General features: G+C 30.8%; 1 protein-coding gene across 2 annotated transcripts in view; it reads left to right on the plus strand.

Moving 5' to 3' along the window:
* Positions 1-17,476, plus strand: part of LOC123706853 (small conductance calcium-activated potassium channel protein) — a 47,094-nt gene that overhangs the window by 23,536 nt on the left and 6,082 nt on the right. For both annotated transcript variants that reach the window (XM_045656385.1, XM_045656384.1), the window contains 7 exons: positions 8,869-9,065; positions 12,955-13,084; positions 13,343-13,438; positions 14,049-14,222; positions 15,046-15,069; positions 16,049-16,191; positions 16,841-16,945. In XM_045656385.1, the coding sequence (XP_045512341.1) occupies positions 8,908-9,065; positions 12,955-13,084; positions 13,343-13,438; positions 14,049-14,222; positions 15,046-15,069; positions 16,049-16,191; positions 16,841-16,945 (830 nt within the window). In that variant the 5' untranslated portion in view covers positions 8,869-8,907. The remainder of the gene's footprint in view (positions 1-8,868; positions 9,066-12,954; positions 13,085-13,342; positions 13,439-14,048; positions 14,223-15,045; positions 15,070-16,048; positions 16,192-16,840; positions 16,946-17,476) is intronic.

Below are 17,476 nucleotides of genomic sequence, written 5' to 3' on the forward strand. Positions count from 1 at the left end.
TAGGTAACATTTACAAAGAGGAATTCATAAAATTCTTTCGTAAATAAGTTTTTCCAAAGCATTCGTGATATTTATTCATTTTATTTTTAAAAGAAAAACATATATTGTACCTAATCATACAGACGCTAGTAATCACAGGGACATCCCTGAGTTGTGGGAATTAAATCAGATACTCTATTGTCTTTGGTTAACGTAGCTTTTTCACATTGAAAGAAAACAATGGTATCAGCGTGCGTGACGCTGTAAAACACGCGAACCGTCGGAAAATTTTAAATTTAAAATTATGTTAAAAAAATATATTATAATACAAATAGCTTTAATCCGGTTAAAAAATTGTTTTCTTTCAGATACTCGTATATAGTTGGAACAATACAAAACAATAAATGATTATAAATAAATATGTATTTAACACTTTTCAATTTTTATATAAATATATAAAAAGATTATAAAAATATAATAAATAAAAAAATATGTGTGTTAAGTACAATTGCATTACAATGTGTAAGATTTGGGAACCCTTTTAAGTCAAAAAAACCTGTGTCAGGGTTTTTAGCTCTTTCATAACAAACTTAATTATACATTCCTTAAAATATTTAATTTATATATAATTTAGTTATGTTATTTAAGACTAATATACAAATACGGTATATGTTAATGCTGCAATAAATTTGCGTTTATATCCGATATTAAGCTTTAAATTTGCGCAATGTATGAAACCAAAAAACTAAATTTAAGTATATTCGATTTTAAATGCCATAATACTGTTCATATAATTGGCATTTTGTAAAATGAATTCGCTAATCATCGGTCCAGAAATACTCAACCAAATTGGCATTTGAAAACCTTTCGCAGTTCACTTAACATTCGGTTCCGGACGTGTGGTCGGACATTGTTAATTCGAGTATTAATTCACTGAGCGATGAAAGAATTTAGTTAATTTGATCTCGTTTGTAGCGCTGACGGGCTCATTTATATTTTTGGGCATGCGTTGAACGTTGATTTACGAATACAAATTAAAATAAAAGTTAAATGAAGAACCAAGTGATGTTTTTTCTTATTTATAATTAGACGAGTAGAAAAGAAATTTTGTTGTAACTAAATATAACATAAAACCTCATTATACATGTGTAATCTATGCGTTCGTGTTGGTAGAAATATGTTATATCGTCATAATACTTGGTATTCAAACGCACTACTATAAAAACAATATTGTTGCATAACTGAAAATCGCAAGTCAATCTCATAACTCCTTTAAATATGTATATATAATAAGATTATCGATTATGCACGTCACTAACACCCAAAAATACTCTCAACTAACGCGTCTTGTGAACATGAACAGTGACGGATTCTCTTTCAAGCCACTAAGCTAATATACATTAAAATAATATTATATAAGCAACGAATTAAGCGAGTTTATTTCTTTGATTAATATGTATATTAATTTTATATCAAGCAGTACCAATAGGAGCGGAACATGGATGAAAAATGTTACAAGTACAGGAAAATATAATTCATTTTAAGACATTATGTCGCGTGAGGTGAAAATAATGCAACATAGGTTTTGTTCGTGTTTAAAATCTGTGGTGTTTATATATCTATAATAATCAATCATCGATTGATCGATGAGCTTTAAAGTATATTTCTTTAACTTTGAAATAATAGCATAATAGTCGTTACGTGCATTTATGAAACCGCGCGAAACAGCTAGTCCTAAATAAATATAACCAAAGCACGATGTTTATCTTGAATGGTCAAAATATTTTTCCAATACTAGTACAATATCACACCTGAATTCTGAAATGAAAATTTCAATATTGAATCGTGGAAACGGCGATTTGGAGTGGTTTTCTCTTGACCATTTTGTTTTGTTCTGGCTGGAGTGATTTTATTTCCAAGTTTTCCGGGAAATAGGAAACTGTAGTACTTTCGATAATAAAGGACTGTGACTATTTTTAATTTTTATTACTCTTCCGATAAAATAAAACCGTCCCATTTGGCAGAAATGTAATATAGAGAGGAAAGTAATTTTGAGGTAAATTCAAAAACGAATGCAAAAGCAATTTAAAATAATTCTACATTCTACCAGATTATACTTATTTTTTAAATATTTATTAACTGTCTAGTATTATTTTTTACACATAAAATGATTAGCTGATTCAACACCTAAACAAAATAGGCTTTATTCTAGTATTCAATGATGTCTCAGCCAAGAGAATTAAAATTTTCATTATTAACGGTTAGAACTCTTTGCTGCCCCAGTAGGAATAGCCTGTTATGGTAGCCAGTTCTTAGCGTTAAGATATAATCAACACTTGGATAACATAACTTTCAATTGCATACCACATGTATATTTTACAGATGTGCTTGTTAAAACGTAAATGTAAATAATCTAGTTTAAAACTGTTCCGAATACGCCTTTCAAAGTACTGTTTCATGTTCATGTAGATAGTTTCAATGATAAAAGTTAAAAAGTTCAACTACCGAAATATTTTACAAAGACTTAAAGAGTATCCTTGTTTTTGCAATTTAAAGTAAAATAAAATAATTACTTTACAACAGCAATATAAATTTACTTCATAAACAGGTCGAGCCAGTGATGGATTGGTTTATTAAGTAGGTAATGTGGTCTTGTCTAATAAATCGTCCGTTTTAAATTATTTACGATAATACGTTTATCATCTGTATAATGTTGTTATAATAATATTTAATAGCTATTACAAAATGTTTTAAGAACAATTTAAAATAATACACAAATTTAAGATATGTAAAACGAACGATCAGAAAAAAATATTTTTAAACTCAACAATTAATTTTAATATCCGTTTCATGTTTTGCAGACTTCTTTAATAGCTGTGATCTATAGTTATTAAAACATCTTTGGGTATGTTGGTAATTCAAGTAGAGGTTGTTATTTAATTCTAAGTAAGATTTATGATTGTAATTCAATACGAACAATTGAAATTATACTGCTATCTCGGCGATAAGGTCTGTAGTAGCTTCGAGACCTACATCAAGATGATGAAGGTTTACCTCCAGTGTGTTGGTCTATTATTTATTATTCATTGGACTATTCAAATAAATTAGATTGTTAAGGGTTAAATTTGGAACTTTTCTTACATTATTACTGCATATTTCTTCTACTACATATTCTTTCGAATACGAAATGCACCTTTTCATGATTATAAACGACTCCACGAATGCAGGGCTTTTACCCTAATGGTTAGTGAATAAAATGCATAACCCTGATACTGACGTCGATTTCCGTATATTGTTTCGGTTTACTAGGCACAGATCAGCGTAAAAATCGTCAATGAAAGAAACGCAAAGATAAGTTTCCCCTTTTCCCCATGCTAAAAATAGGGGAAATCAAAACCAATACATCATAATAAATTTAAATATTTTTTTATATAAATGACAGATATAATCAATCGTATCTGTTGAATAAAATTAAATTATAATCACATCTCGTATGCAAAATCGTTTGATATGAAAGATAATGTACAAGTCTTGTACGTTATCTTTCAAATCCATTTTCAAAGCCATTTTAAATATTTTATGTATAATTCAATTAGGTTAAAGTCTCATTTGAATACGAAAAGAAAACGAGAATCTTGGCCATATTCCACACGTTGAACTGAGCTGGAGAAAGAAATTTGTATTACTAACACCTACGGAATATTAATCGCTGTTTTTTAGTTCAAGACAATTTTAATGAAGCAAAATATTAAAAAAAATATAATCTATAACAAAATGCAATGAGTATAATTGTAGTCCTTAATTTAATTATTAATAATAAGACAATACATGCATCAAGTGTTAGTTCATATGTGGCATAAATATAATTTTGGGTATCAACGCAAAATAACTGTGTTATAATAACGTTTCCGTCATCTTCTTTAACCCATATTTGCTGATAACTCCACGTAATAGATGCAGCACATATCTCTTCCATAATATCACCTTCTATAATTATGTTTATTAAAGCGTGCTGCATGCATTTGCGGAATGAGTAATTTGCTAACTGCTAAAGCAATCAAATCAAATAAATTACATATACGTAGTGTAATATTATGTAAAATAAATTAACTATTAAATATTGTCACATAAAAATACGACAAAAGACTCCATATCATATAATATAATGCCATCTGAGCATTAAAGAGCAATGATGGCCTAGCGGTTTGTGTGTGCATTTCAACCACGAGGACGAAGGTTCGAACCTGAGTTATGCACCAATTGAATTTTCTGTCTAAAAGCGCATTTAAAAGTCTAAGTAAAAAAGTGATGAAATCGGTGAAACCGTTAGAGAAAAAACGACGTGTTAGGCACAAAAGGTCGATCATCTTCTTGCCAATAGACAAAGGCAAATCATCATGAAAACGATACTGAAATCTAAGGCCACGACCAAGGGTTGTAGCGCCACTACTTTTCTAATTATATTGTCTAATAGAGGTAAAATTAATGAACCTTCAATTAAAGTAAAAATATATTTCTATCTATCTGTCTCTTAAACGAAGAGTGCTTAAACGGAAACAAGTTTCCGTTGCATAACTTATTAGCTCAATTTAAAATTGTCAACAGTGCATAATAAAATTAGCCAAGATATTATCTGCTATTTAATGAAGTTGCGATCGAACTTATAACGAAGTTTCTACGGCAGCGGTTCTTAAGCATCACTTATACGCCTATAAGTTTTAGCTCCGGGAGAAAACTAATTAATATTTGAGAAGAATCTGGGTTAATCAATACATATATGCTTTGTTAAAGCATCTGCAAATAGTTCGCAATAAGTGATATTATGGCTTAACTTGAACGTATCATTCATTCATTATTCATATCACACATTCGAGTCCAAAGGCTTTTAATATAATATACTCTCAACAATACTTTTACTCGCTAACTTCATAGGAATATCAGTATCACATTAAAAATAACAGGATGACTTAATTAACACCATACTGTGTTTTTTTAATTTTAACCAACACACACGTTCTGTGAATTTCCATTTTCACTCCGAATTTTTCCAAGAACAATTTCTAAAACCCTAAATCTCTTTGTCTGCGGTCGAAAAAATATCGCTTCTACATTTAAAGCTTGGACGATTCTCGGGACTTTATTGCCGACTGTTTTATGCATTTTTCACAAGGTGTAATAAATTAGAATTAGATCATTGACTTTTTACAAACTCTGTTACCACAGAGTTTGTAAAATAATACCTTATGTTCTTTGGCATAACTGACGTTTTATAATCCATTAAGTCACTTGAATTTATTTTATAATATTCTTTTATAATATATACAGCAACGCTTATGCATCAGCAACTCCAATGGATATGCTTGAAAGTAATGACATTTAATTAATTGTATTCTAGAATCTAAATTCCTCTAAGTAGGATTGCCTTTTTATGACTAACCCAGCCCATAAATAACTTGGGCGTTAACTCGCACGCGAACATAACAACTAAATTAAATCTCATTAAGTTAATAATAACCTTTTTGTGTCAACTGTCTTCTGTAGGAATACAATGAACAAAGGCACGAAAAATGACCCCGCTATGATATCCACAGACTACAGAACTGAGATTAAAAAATAGAACAATGTTTATGTTTAACACAAAATTCTTTATTAACAGATTATACCGCGTTATTACCAATGGTTTATTATAATTAAAAATACAAATGTATCACGTGGTTTAGGACCTGTGTTGACTATTAATAATAAGTATGTTTGCAAAACTGAACTGTATGATATTGCTTAAAGCTGTATAATAAATTAATTACTTAAGCCTTTAAAAATCATTTCATTAAGTTTACAAAGCTTGAAAAGTTTTTCAATCATATTCGGACACCTAGGTCTAGACCAATGATACATTTTGAAGGCGCATTGCTATGTTATTAGACAGAATTATTATAATAAGCCCACATAAATTAGACACAATAAAGAAGGTTTCATACGGTGGTTTTCAGCTAACTAAAATATTAATAAAGAATAAATATTTTTTAAACATAATTGTAATAAGTCCGCCAACGCACTCACAAACCTTCTGACAGTGTGAGTGTCCATGAGCGGTGTCGAAAACATTAGGTGAGCCTCCAGCTTGTTCACACCGTTTTATAAATAAAAATGTCAACGTGCTATATAACGAAGATTGATGTAATAGGTTGGGTGAAAAATTTTCTTCGCATTTTTTAAGAAAATTCACAACATTTTATAATATGGTTTATTTACATTTAATTAATGTATGTAGGTACCATTTTGTTCGATAAGTTTTTGCCATCGTGTAAGTAGGGACATGATCCCATCGCTATAGAAATTTTGGTTCTGATCAAAATACAATTAGTTTTGGCAGTCCTCTCGTGATGTTAAACTGACACTGCTTAAAGAATTCTGAAGAGACCGAAACATGTGGAAATCTGAAGGTGCAAAGTCATGATATATACGGCGGATGCATTAACACCTCCCAGCCAAGCTCTCTTAATTTTTGCTGAGTGTGTAAGATGTGTGAGGTGTAGCGTTATCATGGTGAAAAACCACATCCTTTCTGTTGATTCCTTCCGGCCGCTTTCTCTCAATATCTTGCTTTTATGTCATCAGCTGTTCGCAGTAGCGTTCAAAATCGATGGTCCTGTCTGGTGGTAGCAGCTCATAATGAATAATGCCCTTCCAATCCCACTACACACACAACATCCCCTTTTTGTGATTTAACCCGGGTTTCGCCACAGTCTGTGAAACCTGATTGGCCTTTGACCACGACCTTTTTCGCACTTTCTTGTCATACGTGATCCACTTTTCATCACCAGTTATCAGTTTCTTCAAAAATGGGTTGGTTTCACTACGTCGTAATAAAGAATCACAAATGAGGTTTCTTTCAGTGAGCTCGTGAGGTACCCAAATATCGAGCTTTTTTGTGTACCCAATATTTCAAATACGCCAAAACTATTTTGTGGTCAATTCCCAGTTCTTTGTAACTACTGAGATGCCGATCTTGCTCCACTTTTTCAAAAATGGCATCTATTTTATCCGTAATAGGGTGACCAGAGCGACGTGCATCTTTGACATCAAAATTTCCAGATTGAAAACGCTTAAACCAAATTTGTGCTACTCTTACAGACACTGCAGACTAGGCCCATAAACATTGCAAATTTTATTCGCGGCTTGCGTTGCATTTTTACCTTTTTTGTAGTAAAATTTTAAAATATACCGAATTTCTTCATTAGATTCACTCATAACACATTTTCCTAATTTGAATTTGGAATTATCTTCTTTAAAATTCAAACTTTTAATCATACCAAAACCAGCCAGATACAAATAGTATAGCCAAAAAGATTTTATTACAAGTTCATACATACTATAATGCGAAAAGACTTTCCCCAACCTAATATTTATAAATAAGTTTATGTTTATAATAAATAAGTTTGTTTTGTTTCACTATCGTATGAGTACTAGGTATGTCGTATAGGATATTAAAACAAGATTAACGTTGCGTTTTACAGGTTAAGACATATGTATGTGTGTTTATATTATTCATATTCCCGTTTTAATTATTTCATCATGACCATGAACATCATACGTATAAAAATAATTATAGGAACCTTTATAGATTTATACCAATATATATATATATATATATATATATATATATATATATATATATACTTATTTTAACTATATTTAAAAAAATTGCCGGTCAATCTGGAAGCAATATAGACGATTAACCTTTTTTATTATGTAATATAATTTTCGGAAATCAGAAAAATGCAATCGACGTATACTAACTATGTTACCACGAATGCAGACTTACTGATGTTTTCTGGTAAATTCTTCAATAATAATGATAATAAAATACATGTATTATAAAATAGCGAAGTCTGATATGTTTTAGTGCAGTGTCTGTGGTAGTCACCACTGACACTGCGCCGATATTGTACAGTACTGACATTTAAGCAAGGTTCTTGTTAACTGTCAATTCTGTACAATATCGTATGTTTGTCAAAGTCAAAACTGACAGACCCGACTGGTAAAAGTTCAGTGCAAAAAAACACACATTAACACACAGCTTACAACCCCTAATAACTAATCAAGAATGTGAATCTTGACTTCAATCAAATTGTAAATTGGTACTTAAAATTTTACGAAATACGTCAACAGGTAAATAATATGTTTATTGTTTATATATAATGTATTAAACGTATATACTTCTAAATAATAATCACTAAAATAATGAATTAAAGTGATTAATAATTTATAAATATGGTTAATAGTTCGAAGGTCAGACTTCAAGAATCAGATTGTATTAACAGTACACTGTATTATAACATATTATGGTTTACTCAGCCTAATCTTATACTCAAAGCGAATGGGATTGGCAAACTTAGCTGAATTGCCGACGTGATTCCAAAACTCATTTCTGTTATATTAGGCGACCGAAGTGCTGTACTCGGATCCTAATGCTATTACGGTTTCCATGAAATCCTTTTACTTATTCATAACATACGAATATTTTTATTTTTATTAAAAACACAGTTATATTTTTTTGAAACCAGTACTTTTATAATAAGTTAAAAATTTACACTTTAATCATTTTTCACACAGTTTTCTAAGCAATTTGCATTTGAAACGTAACATTTCTTTTACGTGTGTATACATTCACACATAGCAAAATGACGTGAGTTATCAAAATATGAATACCTAATTAGATTATTAGTGTATTTTCACAACAGTTTATCAATTCTTTTGAGGCATTTTCATGGTTGAATTAATACTTCCATCTGTCAAAGGATACAATACAGCTCGCACTAAGTAATCTCTTAATGCTAAATAAATACGAAAATATTGTACACTTATTTTCTACTTGTAAATTTCCAGCTGCGAAAGCCGGTATCGACTCTCTCGATCCCTGGCACGATGAAGGCGTACTCCGGAAGGGAAGCGACGGAGGAGGCCGGAGTCGCCCTGGTGGGAGTCCACAGCGAGTACCCTCGCTTCGGCGAAGAGAGGGCTCTCGGCGGTGGGACTTATAAGGGCGGGGGGGCTGCCAAACACAAACCTAATATAGGATATAGGTAAGCTAAAGATAGTGTCTTAGAAGTTTCAGTTAGAGTGGACTGTTCTAGAACTTTATATTTTTTGTTGAGAGTATTGTAGGTAACTTTTGACACCTGATTCGCCTATCAATAAGGTGATCAAATAATACGTTTTGTTTCATTCTTTGCTTTATTGTCAAACCTGGGTTCGAATTGGAAGAAATCTATAGAATAGTGATATGAAAAAAGATTTTAAGAAAAAAGATTTTTACATTGAAATAAAGTTATAATGGGATTCAGTTTTCTTTGATCATTACTCGTATGACACTAAGGTTAAAAGTAATTTAAAAGTAATCTATATTGAGTAATATTACAATTACGAACACGACTCGAGTATTAGCAAATATTGACAGTCGGGACAAATCAAATATTGGGGCTGGGGAAATCACTTCTATGACCCAACTACGTTTACATACATTTTTAATCGATTCTCAGTCATTTTAATAATTTTGGCATAAAATACTTCGTTATTAACTTTTTGCATAGGCACTTTAGAATAATTACCAAGCCAATAGATTGTTTCACATATTTTTTCTACACATAACCTAATGAATCTTCTTGATATTTGGGTGGGTTCTACCGCCTGAGACAGGATCTCTTAAATGATTTTAGCGGACCTTGTTTAATTTTGTTTTGTTTTCTTTGTTTTTACTAATGTTTATGGAGCTCACTGACCATGATTGCTAAAAAACACTAGAAAGCTAGAACGTTTTAGGTAATAAATACTTTATATTATTAAAAAAACAGTTGCAATAGTTCGTCCGCAAAAACTTCTTTCCATGTCATGTACGTTTTTTTAATGTACTTAATATACAAAAAAAAAATATGTCCATTGATACATTCTACGTATGTGTAAAATTTATAACTTGTTGCTTTCGCTGTGTTTACGAATTAGATCTGACTCTCGGGTACATATATTACACTATACTGAGAGTTGTTTTACCTGAACAAACGAAACCTAATTTTGCCCGAAATCGCAAAGGGAAATACTCACAACAATTCCTTTATTACTCTCAATAACATTGTTACTTTCAGTCTCAAGAGTGGTTAACAACAGATAATAAAGTTGGCATGTCGCTTGAGAGCTGTAGATTAATCACAAGAGCCAAACAATGTTTATAAAAAATAATTCAATTTAATCTTTTTTAATTATAACAGTCCTCTTTTCTACGCAATGAATTACGCTGTGATGCAAGCTCAGTGCTAAGTCTTCCTTATTAAAGCTTGATTTAGGCAATAAATATTTTTTGTATCAGAAATGTGATTGCTATATTTATACGTCGTCGTCCTTATTTTTTTATCACCGATTTCAATAAAGTCGAATGTTGCTTGCTTTTAGACTTAATTTAGCTTCTTTTTTTTATTCGGCTTTGGCTGATGTTAAATCTACAGGAACATTAATATTCTCTTTCTTATAAGGATTGGAAACAAGCCAGGCTCTTTTATAAGATTCACAATGGTTGAATGATATATTATTGATTTAGAATTCAGCGTTCTTCCTATCAATTCTGAAATAATGATCTTCAATATTCCTATGATGCAGTTAAAGAAATTTCTATTTTTACAAGAGAATTGATTCATTTCTCTCAGGTCACGTTCACAAATACATAATAGATATTGTAGTTACTTTATACGGTGACCCAGTTTTTTAACTTGTTAGAAAGGTGGTGTAGATTACTCGGTGGAAGGATATACAGGCTTCAAAGTCAAGCTTATTCAGATATATACTTTTTTATTCTGACCATCTTCACTGCTTATCATTTCGCTATTAATGCTCATTGGAAATATACTCTATAAATTAAATATCATTCGCCCGACGACTGACAGGTTGACGCGTTAAAACACTGCACACGTAAATAAAATATAACTTAATAATAATAACAAAAATAAAACTTTAAACAGTTTTAATATTCTAAATTCAAATAAATAATTATAAAACTAAAATTGGGTAATATTTCAATGGACTATAGGCAGACCCAAATAACTTTGTCCCCCACACACGTCTTAAATAAACCGTCCTTGTTTCCACTTGGAAAACACACGAAGAGTTTTAATTACAAATACAAGCACAGAAGATTTTAAATTAAATTATACCATAAAATTTAGTACATTTACATTAGTGTCTAAAATCTATGTATGGTTTAGCTAAAGATGAATTCTATACAAAATTTACGTCATATAATAAAATCTTAATTTATTTTCGATACTAACCTCAATTTATCGCGAATGGTGTGGTATTGATTTGTCCATCTTTAGACTAGCATTAGCTGCTCTAAATAATTCAAGCCATTCTTTCTTGGTGACATGTTGCAACTCTGTCCATACTATAATTTTGTATTACGAATTTATGTAATGATACCGCGTAAACCAAAGATCGATATAATAGTATTGGCAATCAAATCTAATTACTGAGTTCGGCTTAGCATGTGAACTAATACGTGCTACGGATATGGTGATAAGTGATCGCTGCCTATGGACACTCACATTGCCAGTAGCCTCGAAAATCGGGGATCTTATAAGAATTAGTTCATGTTATTTGAAGGACACTGGAATTAGTTTGGTACATCTTCAATAGACAACGCTTGGAGCGTTAAAGAAATAAAATTTACCAATAACTTAATAAATAGATCAGTTTAATACGAAGTTCCTTTCTTCATTTGGATTTTAAAGATCCTCGATAAGTGACTGTATCATATATATTTACTTATAGTATGTAACCCCTGCGTAAAGGCTTAATTGATAATTCAGTCAACCAACAGCTATTTTAAATAAAAATATTTATCAATTTTTTATATTCCCATACATTAAGTATACTACTATAAACAGCGTGCATTATTATTTTAACTTTTACTGACTTATGATTATTGAAATAACGCAGGAATTTATTAAAATAAAATTATAATTGACGTAAATGTTTTCTTATAAGATGTGTTTTAATTACCGCTTATAAGAGGTTGGCCTGAATTCCTTGCAAAAAAATACAACTAGTTAAAAAAAGAAGGCTAAATCTAAGTCCAATTAAAATATCATCGAAATAGACGTAAAAATGCAAATGCCTAATCTCCCATATAACATTGGACTTATGTAGGATGTTTAATATGGATCTAACTGTGAATATTCAGTGCCAGAGATATTAATTCAGTCTGAAATAGAGTTCGTGCCATCGCTTACTATCCACAGATAAGCTTTATTGATAGCACACTGTACATTGTTGGTCCATCAGCAAATTTATCAAATTATTCCACTTTCCAAAAAAGGTAACCTAACAGCGAGGCTATTATTGTAAATTACGTTTAATAGGAACGATAATCTCATTTTACTATCAACGTTCGTCAAACTTCGAATAAAATATTTAAAATATGTCATTATATTTTCGCGCGTTGTGACAGAAAACATAACCTATTGCATCGGTTACGGTAATTGTTACTGTCACCATTAATTTAAGTTTATGTAGTCAAAATTCTCATTTTCTAAAAGTTTTGTTTCTGGCGTTATGAGTTTTAAATTTATTGCGTTTTTCTTATGTTATTTAGCATAAAGCTCAAAAATAGAAAAATACATACTAAGAAATTAAAAAAAAAAACAAAACAGCATGCTAGTTATTAAAGGAGGACAGAAATGAGGCAGATAACATTTAATGTTAGAAGTCTTCTGCAATGCCGTAATAAATGATCTGTGTTACCTTATTTGAAACATGTTCTTTTTTTAAAAACTGTGTGTGACGAGTGACGTTTCTAGAATCTACTGTCAGTTGTAAATTGGTATATTACTTAGTACAACATTAGATACATTAATTACGTACGTGCGTACTTAACTTATGATTGTCAGATTTTTAAAAGTTATTTTGATTCAATTATTTTAATTTCAGGTTAGGTAGGAGAAAGGCATTATTTGAAAAACGAAAAAGAATAAGTGATTACGCGTTAGTGATGGGAATGTTTGGTATAATTATTATGGTTATAGAAAATGAACTATCTAGTGCCGGTGTATATAGTAAGGTAAGGATATATGTTTTAAATTAAATACAACTTTATAAAACCGAATTCGTGCTTCTTTAATAATCCATATAAACAAGTGAATATTTCAATAGTTTTATCACGAACTAAAATACCAATCAAAATTATTAAGCCTTTATCAAGTGAATATAATTCATTTAAAAATCCATTTAAAAACACTTTTGTGACTAAAAAATCGATAGTACTCATCTAAAACGTAACAATATCATGTTACTAATATAACAACCGTTATGATTTCAGGCTTCAATATATTCTCAGGCACTGAAAACTCTTATATCAATGTCAACTGTGATCTTACTTGGCCTAATCGTCGCGTACCACGCTTTAGAAATACAGGTAATTATATGATTAAGAGTGAGAACGAACGAGAACAAAATACTAAGAGTGAAAAGGTTTAAGATCGTTTCATGTAATGCCATCTGTTATCGAGTAATGAAAACAAAATGAAGCCACATCACAATGACACTAATAAAAGAAAGCAAGCATTATGTGACTTGACTTTCTAACAAATTTCAGCCCATTCGCCTTTAAATCAATGGCCAGTGGTAATTTAAAAAAAGAGATATTTTCCGTAAACGACATTTAAATATGAACAATTCAAGAGGTTGATTTATATAATATTATTAAAATTAATAAATAAAACCAACTGCTTGAAAGTTTTATACCCTAAATTTACGTAAAACATGTGTAAATTCACTTTTTTATTTATTAGTCTAAAGGTAAGATTCAAAGTGGATAGTAAGTAGTCCCGTATGTAAAATCCTATACGTTATGGACATGTAGGAGTCATAGTTAACGCTACATGCAACGCTACCCTACGTAAATAAGCTTACAGCGAAAGTGGGTAAAAGAAGAATTATAATTTTCTATACAAAATGTTAGCGTAAACACCAAACTAAGGCAATAAAATGAATATTATCTTATATTATGAATTTAAAATTTTCAGTTATTTATGATAGACAACTGCGCTGACGATTGGCGGATAGCCATGACGTGGCAAAGAATAGCACAAATAGGCCTGGAGTTGAGCATCTGTGCCGTTCACCCCATACCAGGACAGTATACCTTCACGTGGACAACCAAGCTGGCCAATAAAGGGGGCGTCATTGGGGTTGAAGTTGTAAGTACAAAAGATATATTACATAGTAATAAAATATACACATTTTAATTTCGACTAGCGCTATCGAATAAATGTTAATTTAAATGCCTTTTTGAGTTTCCGAAAATAGAGGAATATTGATTTAAGATCTTAAAAGTTAAGAAATAAATGAAAACTTTTCATATAGATAATATATTAATACATATAATTGAAAATTGCATATTAAATATTTACATATATTATGGCGTGTTTATTTTTATTACATTTCAATATTATGTTTGCGAAAATCGTAAAATTTCGATAACCTACTAATATGATATAAAACAAAAACGGATCGAAGTCGTTTTTGAAGTTATACTTCTTTTGGCGCGTTAGAGAAAAATGATGAGTGAAAGCATTTACGATGCGCGCGCACACCGCCACAAAAACCGACACCCTCACACCGTCGCAAAAAACTGACACTCTCACACCGTCACAAAAAACCGACACCCTGAAGTTAGCATAGTCAACATTTTAAAATAAAAAATGTCCTTTTCTTAGCAAATATTTTTTCGTGATATTTAAATAAATTTTATTTAAGTAGGAAATGCGTTATAATAAAACTTTCAATTTAGTAAATACCTTGTTTTGCAATTGTTAGTATCGTTTTTTCTACAAACGTAGAATACAATTTTTGAAAAGATCTTGTTACGCGAAAGAAGTATAACTTTTAACGCGTGTATATAAGTACACACACATGTTTTTTTAAATATATTACATATCATAAAACTTATAATGCAAAGATTTTTATATATATAATTTTTTGTTTATTATGATTCCCTAACATTAATTTTATTTCTCCCAGGGCACAATGTACAAACAAATTGAGGTCTGTATTTGAGTGCAAACTGATTGAGTGTTTGTGTCCAAGGCATGGTAAATGTTTAATTTTGTAATCCTTTGTAAATAACCCAATTCGCAATACGTAATTATGTGTGAAAGTCCAAAAGTCCAAATAAATTACTACAGTACACTGTTAGAGTATCTTAAAATATTCCTTGCCCCTCCACCTCATTCCTATGATATGTTTGTGGTAATTCTAAAATTATAGCTATTATGAGATTGATGGAAATTTATATGAAAACCCTGCAATGGGATGTGGGACAGATATTTACGACTGTATCATTGAATATTTATTTTAATTAATACGGGCTGAGACGCGTTGTTTTTTTGCGTGTGAGACAGTCGTTTTAATAATAAAATATTTTATTCAAATAAAGGTAAGTTTATAAGTCGGTCAGTCAAGACATTTAAGTCTAGAAATCCAAGCCCACGTAGGCTTGAAGAACAAACGACCCCGCAACCGCCTTTGCGAATAATATTTTATCTTCACAATAGAGCAAGTCCTTGTTGTAGAGCAACTTAGAAGAAAAAAGTCGTTAGAGCACAGCTGGAACGAGAGACGATCGCACTCTTTATCACTTAATCTGTTTAAAATCGAATTTCTTTTAAATTGTTTATAATGACTTATAATTTCTGTAAATGATTAAAATTTACACGTGTTGTAATATTTTATTTGATAAAATAATTATGGTTCTATTTATTTTTATTCACCTGAGTAAAACATGAGTTGCGCGGTATTTGACCTGCAATTTAATTAAATATTTCTCTTTAATAGTACAAGCGTTATTATTATTATCATTGATAATTTATGATAAAAATTTCGTTAATTAATTTTAGTAGTTGGTTTTTTAACTGATTACTAACCGTAACAGATATATATTAATATTGAACACTCTTAAGAATATTTAGTTATTTTTATATTCATGTATGTAATGTTTTTACAAGAAACATTTTTCCCGTTACAGGTACCTTATGACGTCACTCTGTCTCTTCCAATGTTTCTACGGCTTTATTTAATATGCAGAGTCATGCTACTTCATAGTAAGCTCTTCACAGACGCTTCTTCGAGGAGTATAGGAGCCCTCAATAGAATTAATTTTAACACAAGGTAATTTAAAAATCTCTCAAAAATCTTTTACGTCCTTCAACACCAACAGAAAACTAATGATTTAAACAGTTTTGATTAGGCAATGATTATGCGCAGTTAAGTAATATTAAAATTTAAATAAACAAAGTGTAATATCCTTCCTACTTGCAGCTGCAAATTTGAAAATATAAGTTACCTAGAATGATGCGTTTTTGTTCCCATAATATCCAGTCAAATGTAATACTTATATATCCAGTATAGTATCGCTATTATATTTAATCGCGAAACAAATGAATCGAAACAAAGACGAGGTGATTTACGTATTACAATACGTTAATTAGCATCGCAGGTGCAGCGATGTTTCAACGAAAACTTCAGTGTGCGTATCCTCAATTTTAGTTCGGGTCAAGTTCATGCGTTTATTATACGTCAATTAAAATATGTGAGATACTATTCTAGGCAAACGTCTGAACTCCTGTCTCTCTGTCTCGTCTGTAAACGTCTGTCTGTCTCCATTCATTAAGTCTTTTTATTGTCATATATGTAATTGAGAGATTTTCCAATCTCATCGCCCAACTGTGGCAATTGATTGACGATGCAGTCGCAATAATATATAAGCCAGGCACGTAAACTGACATATTATAAACAGATTTGTTGAAATGATTTTCAGATTTGTATTGAAGACTCTAATGACCATATGCCCTGGCACCGTGCTACTTGTATTCATGGTATCGCTATGGATAATAGCGAGTTGGACTCTTCGACAATGCGAAAGGTCAGTAATTAAACAACTCTCAATGTGAAATATCGTGTATAATCTAATAAATTGATATAAAATATAATTAATGGTTTCATTTAGTCATACATGTATTAAAAGCACTTATGTATCATCAGTATTTTGGCTTTCATTTAGATAAATTTTTATTTTTACGACCGGTGTACGAATGATGTATCGCCTAAACGGGAATGATGCTTATGTATTGTGGTGTGGAGACATTTGTTTTGCTTTTTATCCCTGTCTGTGTTTTCTTTACCTTTATTTGAATTTTCAAGAAATGTAGTTGTTATTCAACGCAATGAGAGACAAGAGTTTGACTTTGACTATTTTTGCAAATGTAGTTAACGTGTTAGAACATTTATGTACATTCTAGAATATTATGTGTTAGATTTAGAATTCACTGTATAATAAAAAATCGGTGTTGTGAAACGTCTGATTAAAAGCTACCGCACACAAAATATATTTGTTTGTAAATAATGCTTGATCAACATTCTGCTTCACGAGTGATGATTGATACTTTGTCAACGC

This window comes from Pieris brassicae, chromosome 3 (assembly GCF_905147105.1).
Source record: "Pieris brassicae chromosome 3, ilPieBrab1.1, whole genome shotgun sequence".
NCBI lineage: Eukaryota > Metazoa > Arthropoda > Insecta > Lepidoptera > Pieridae > Pieris > Pieris brassicae.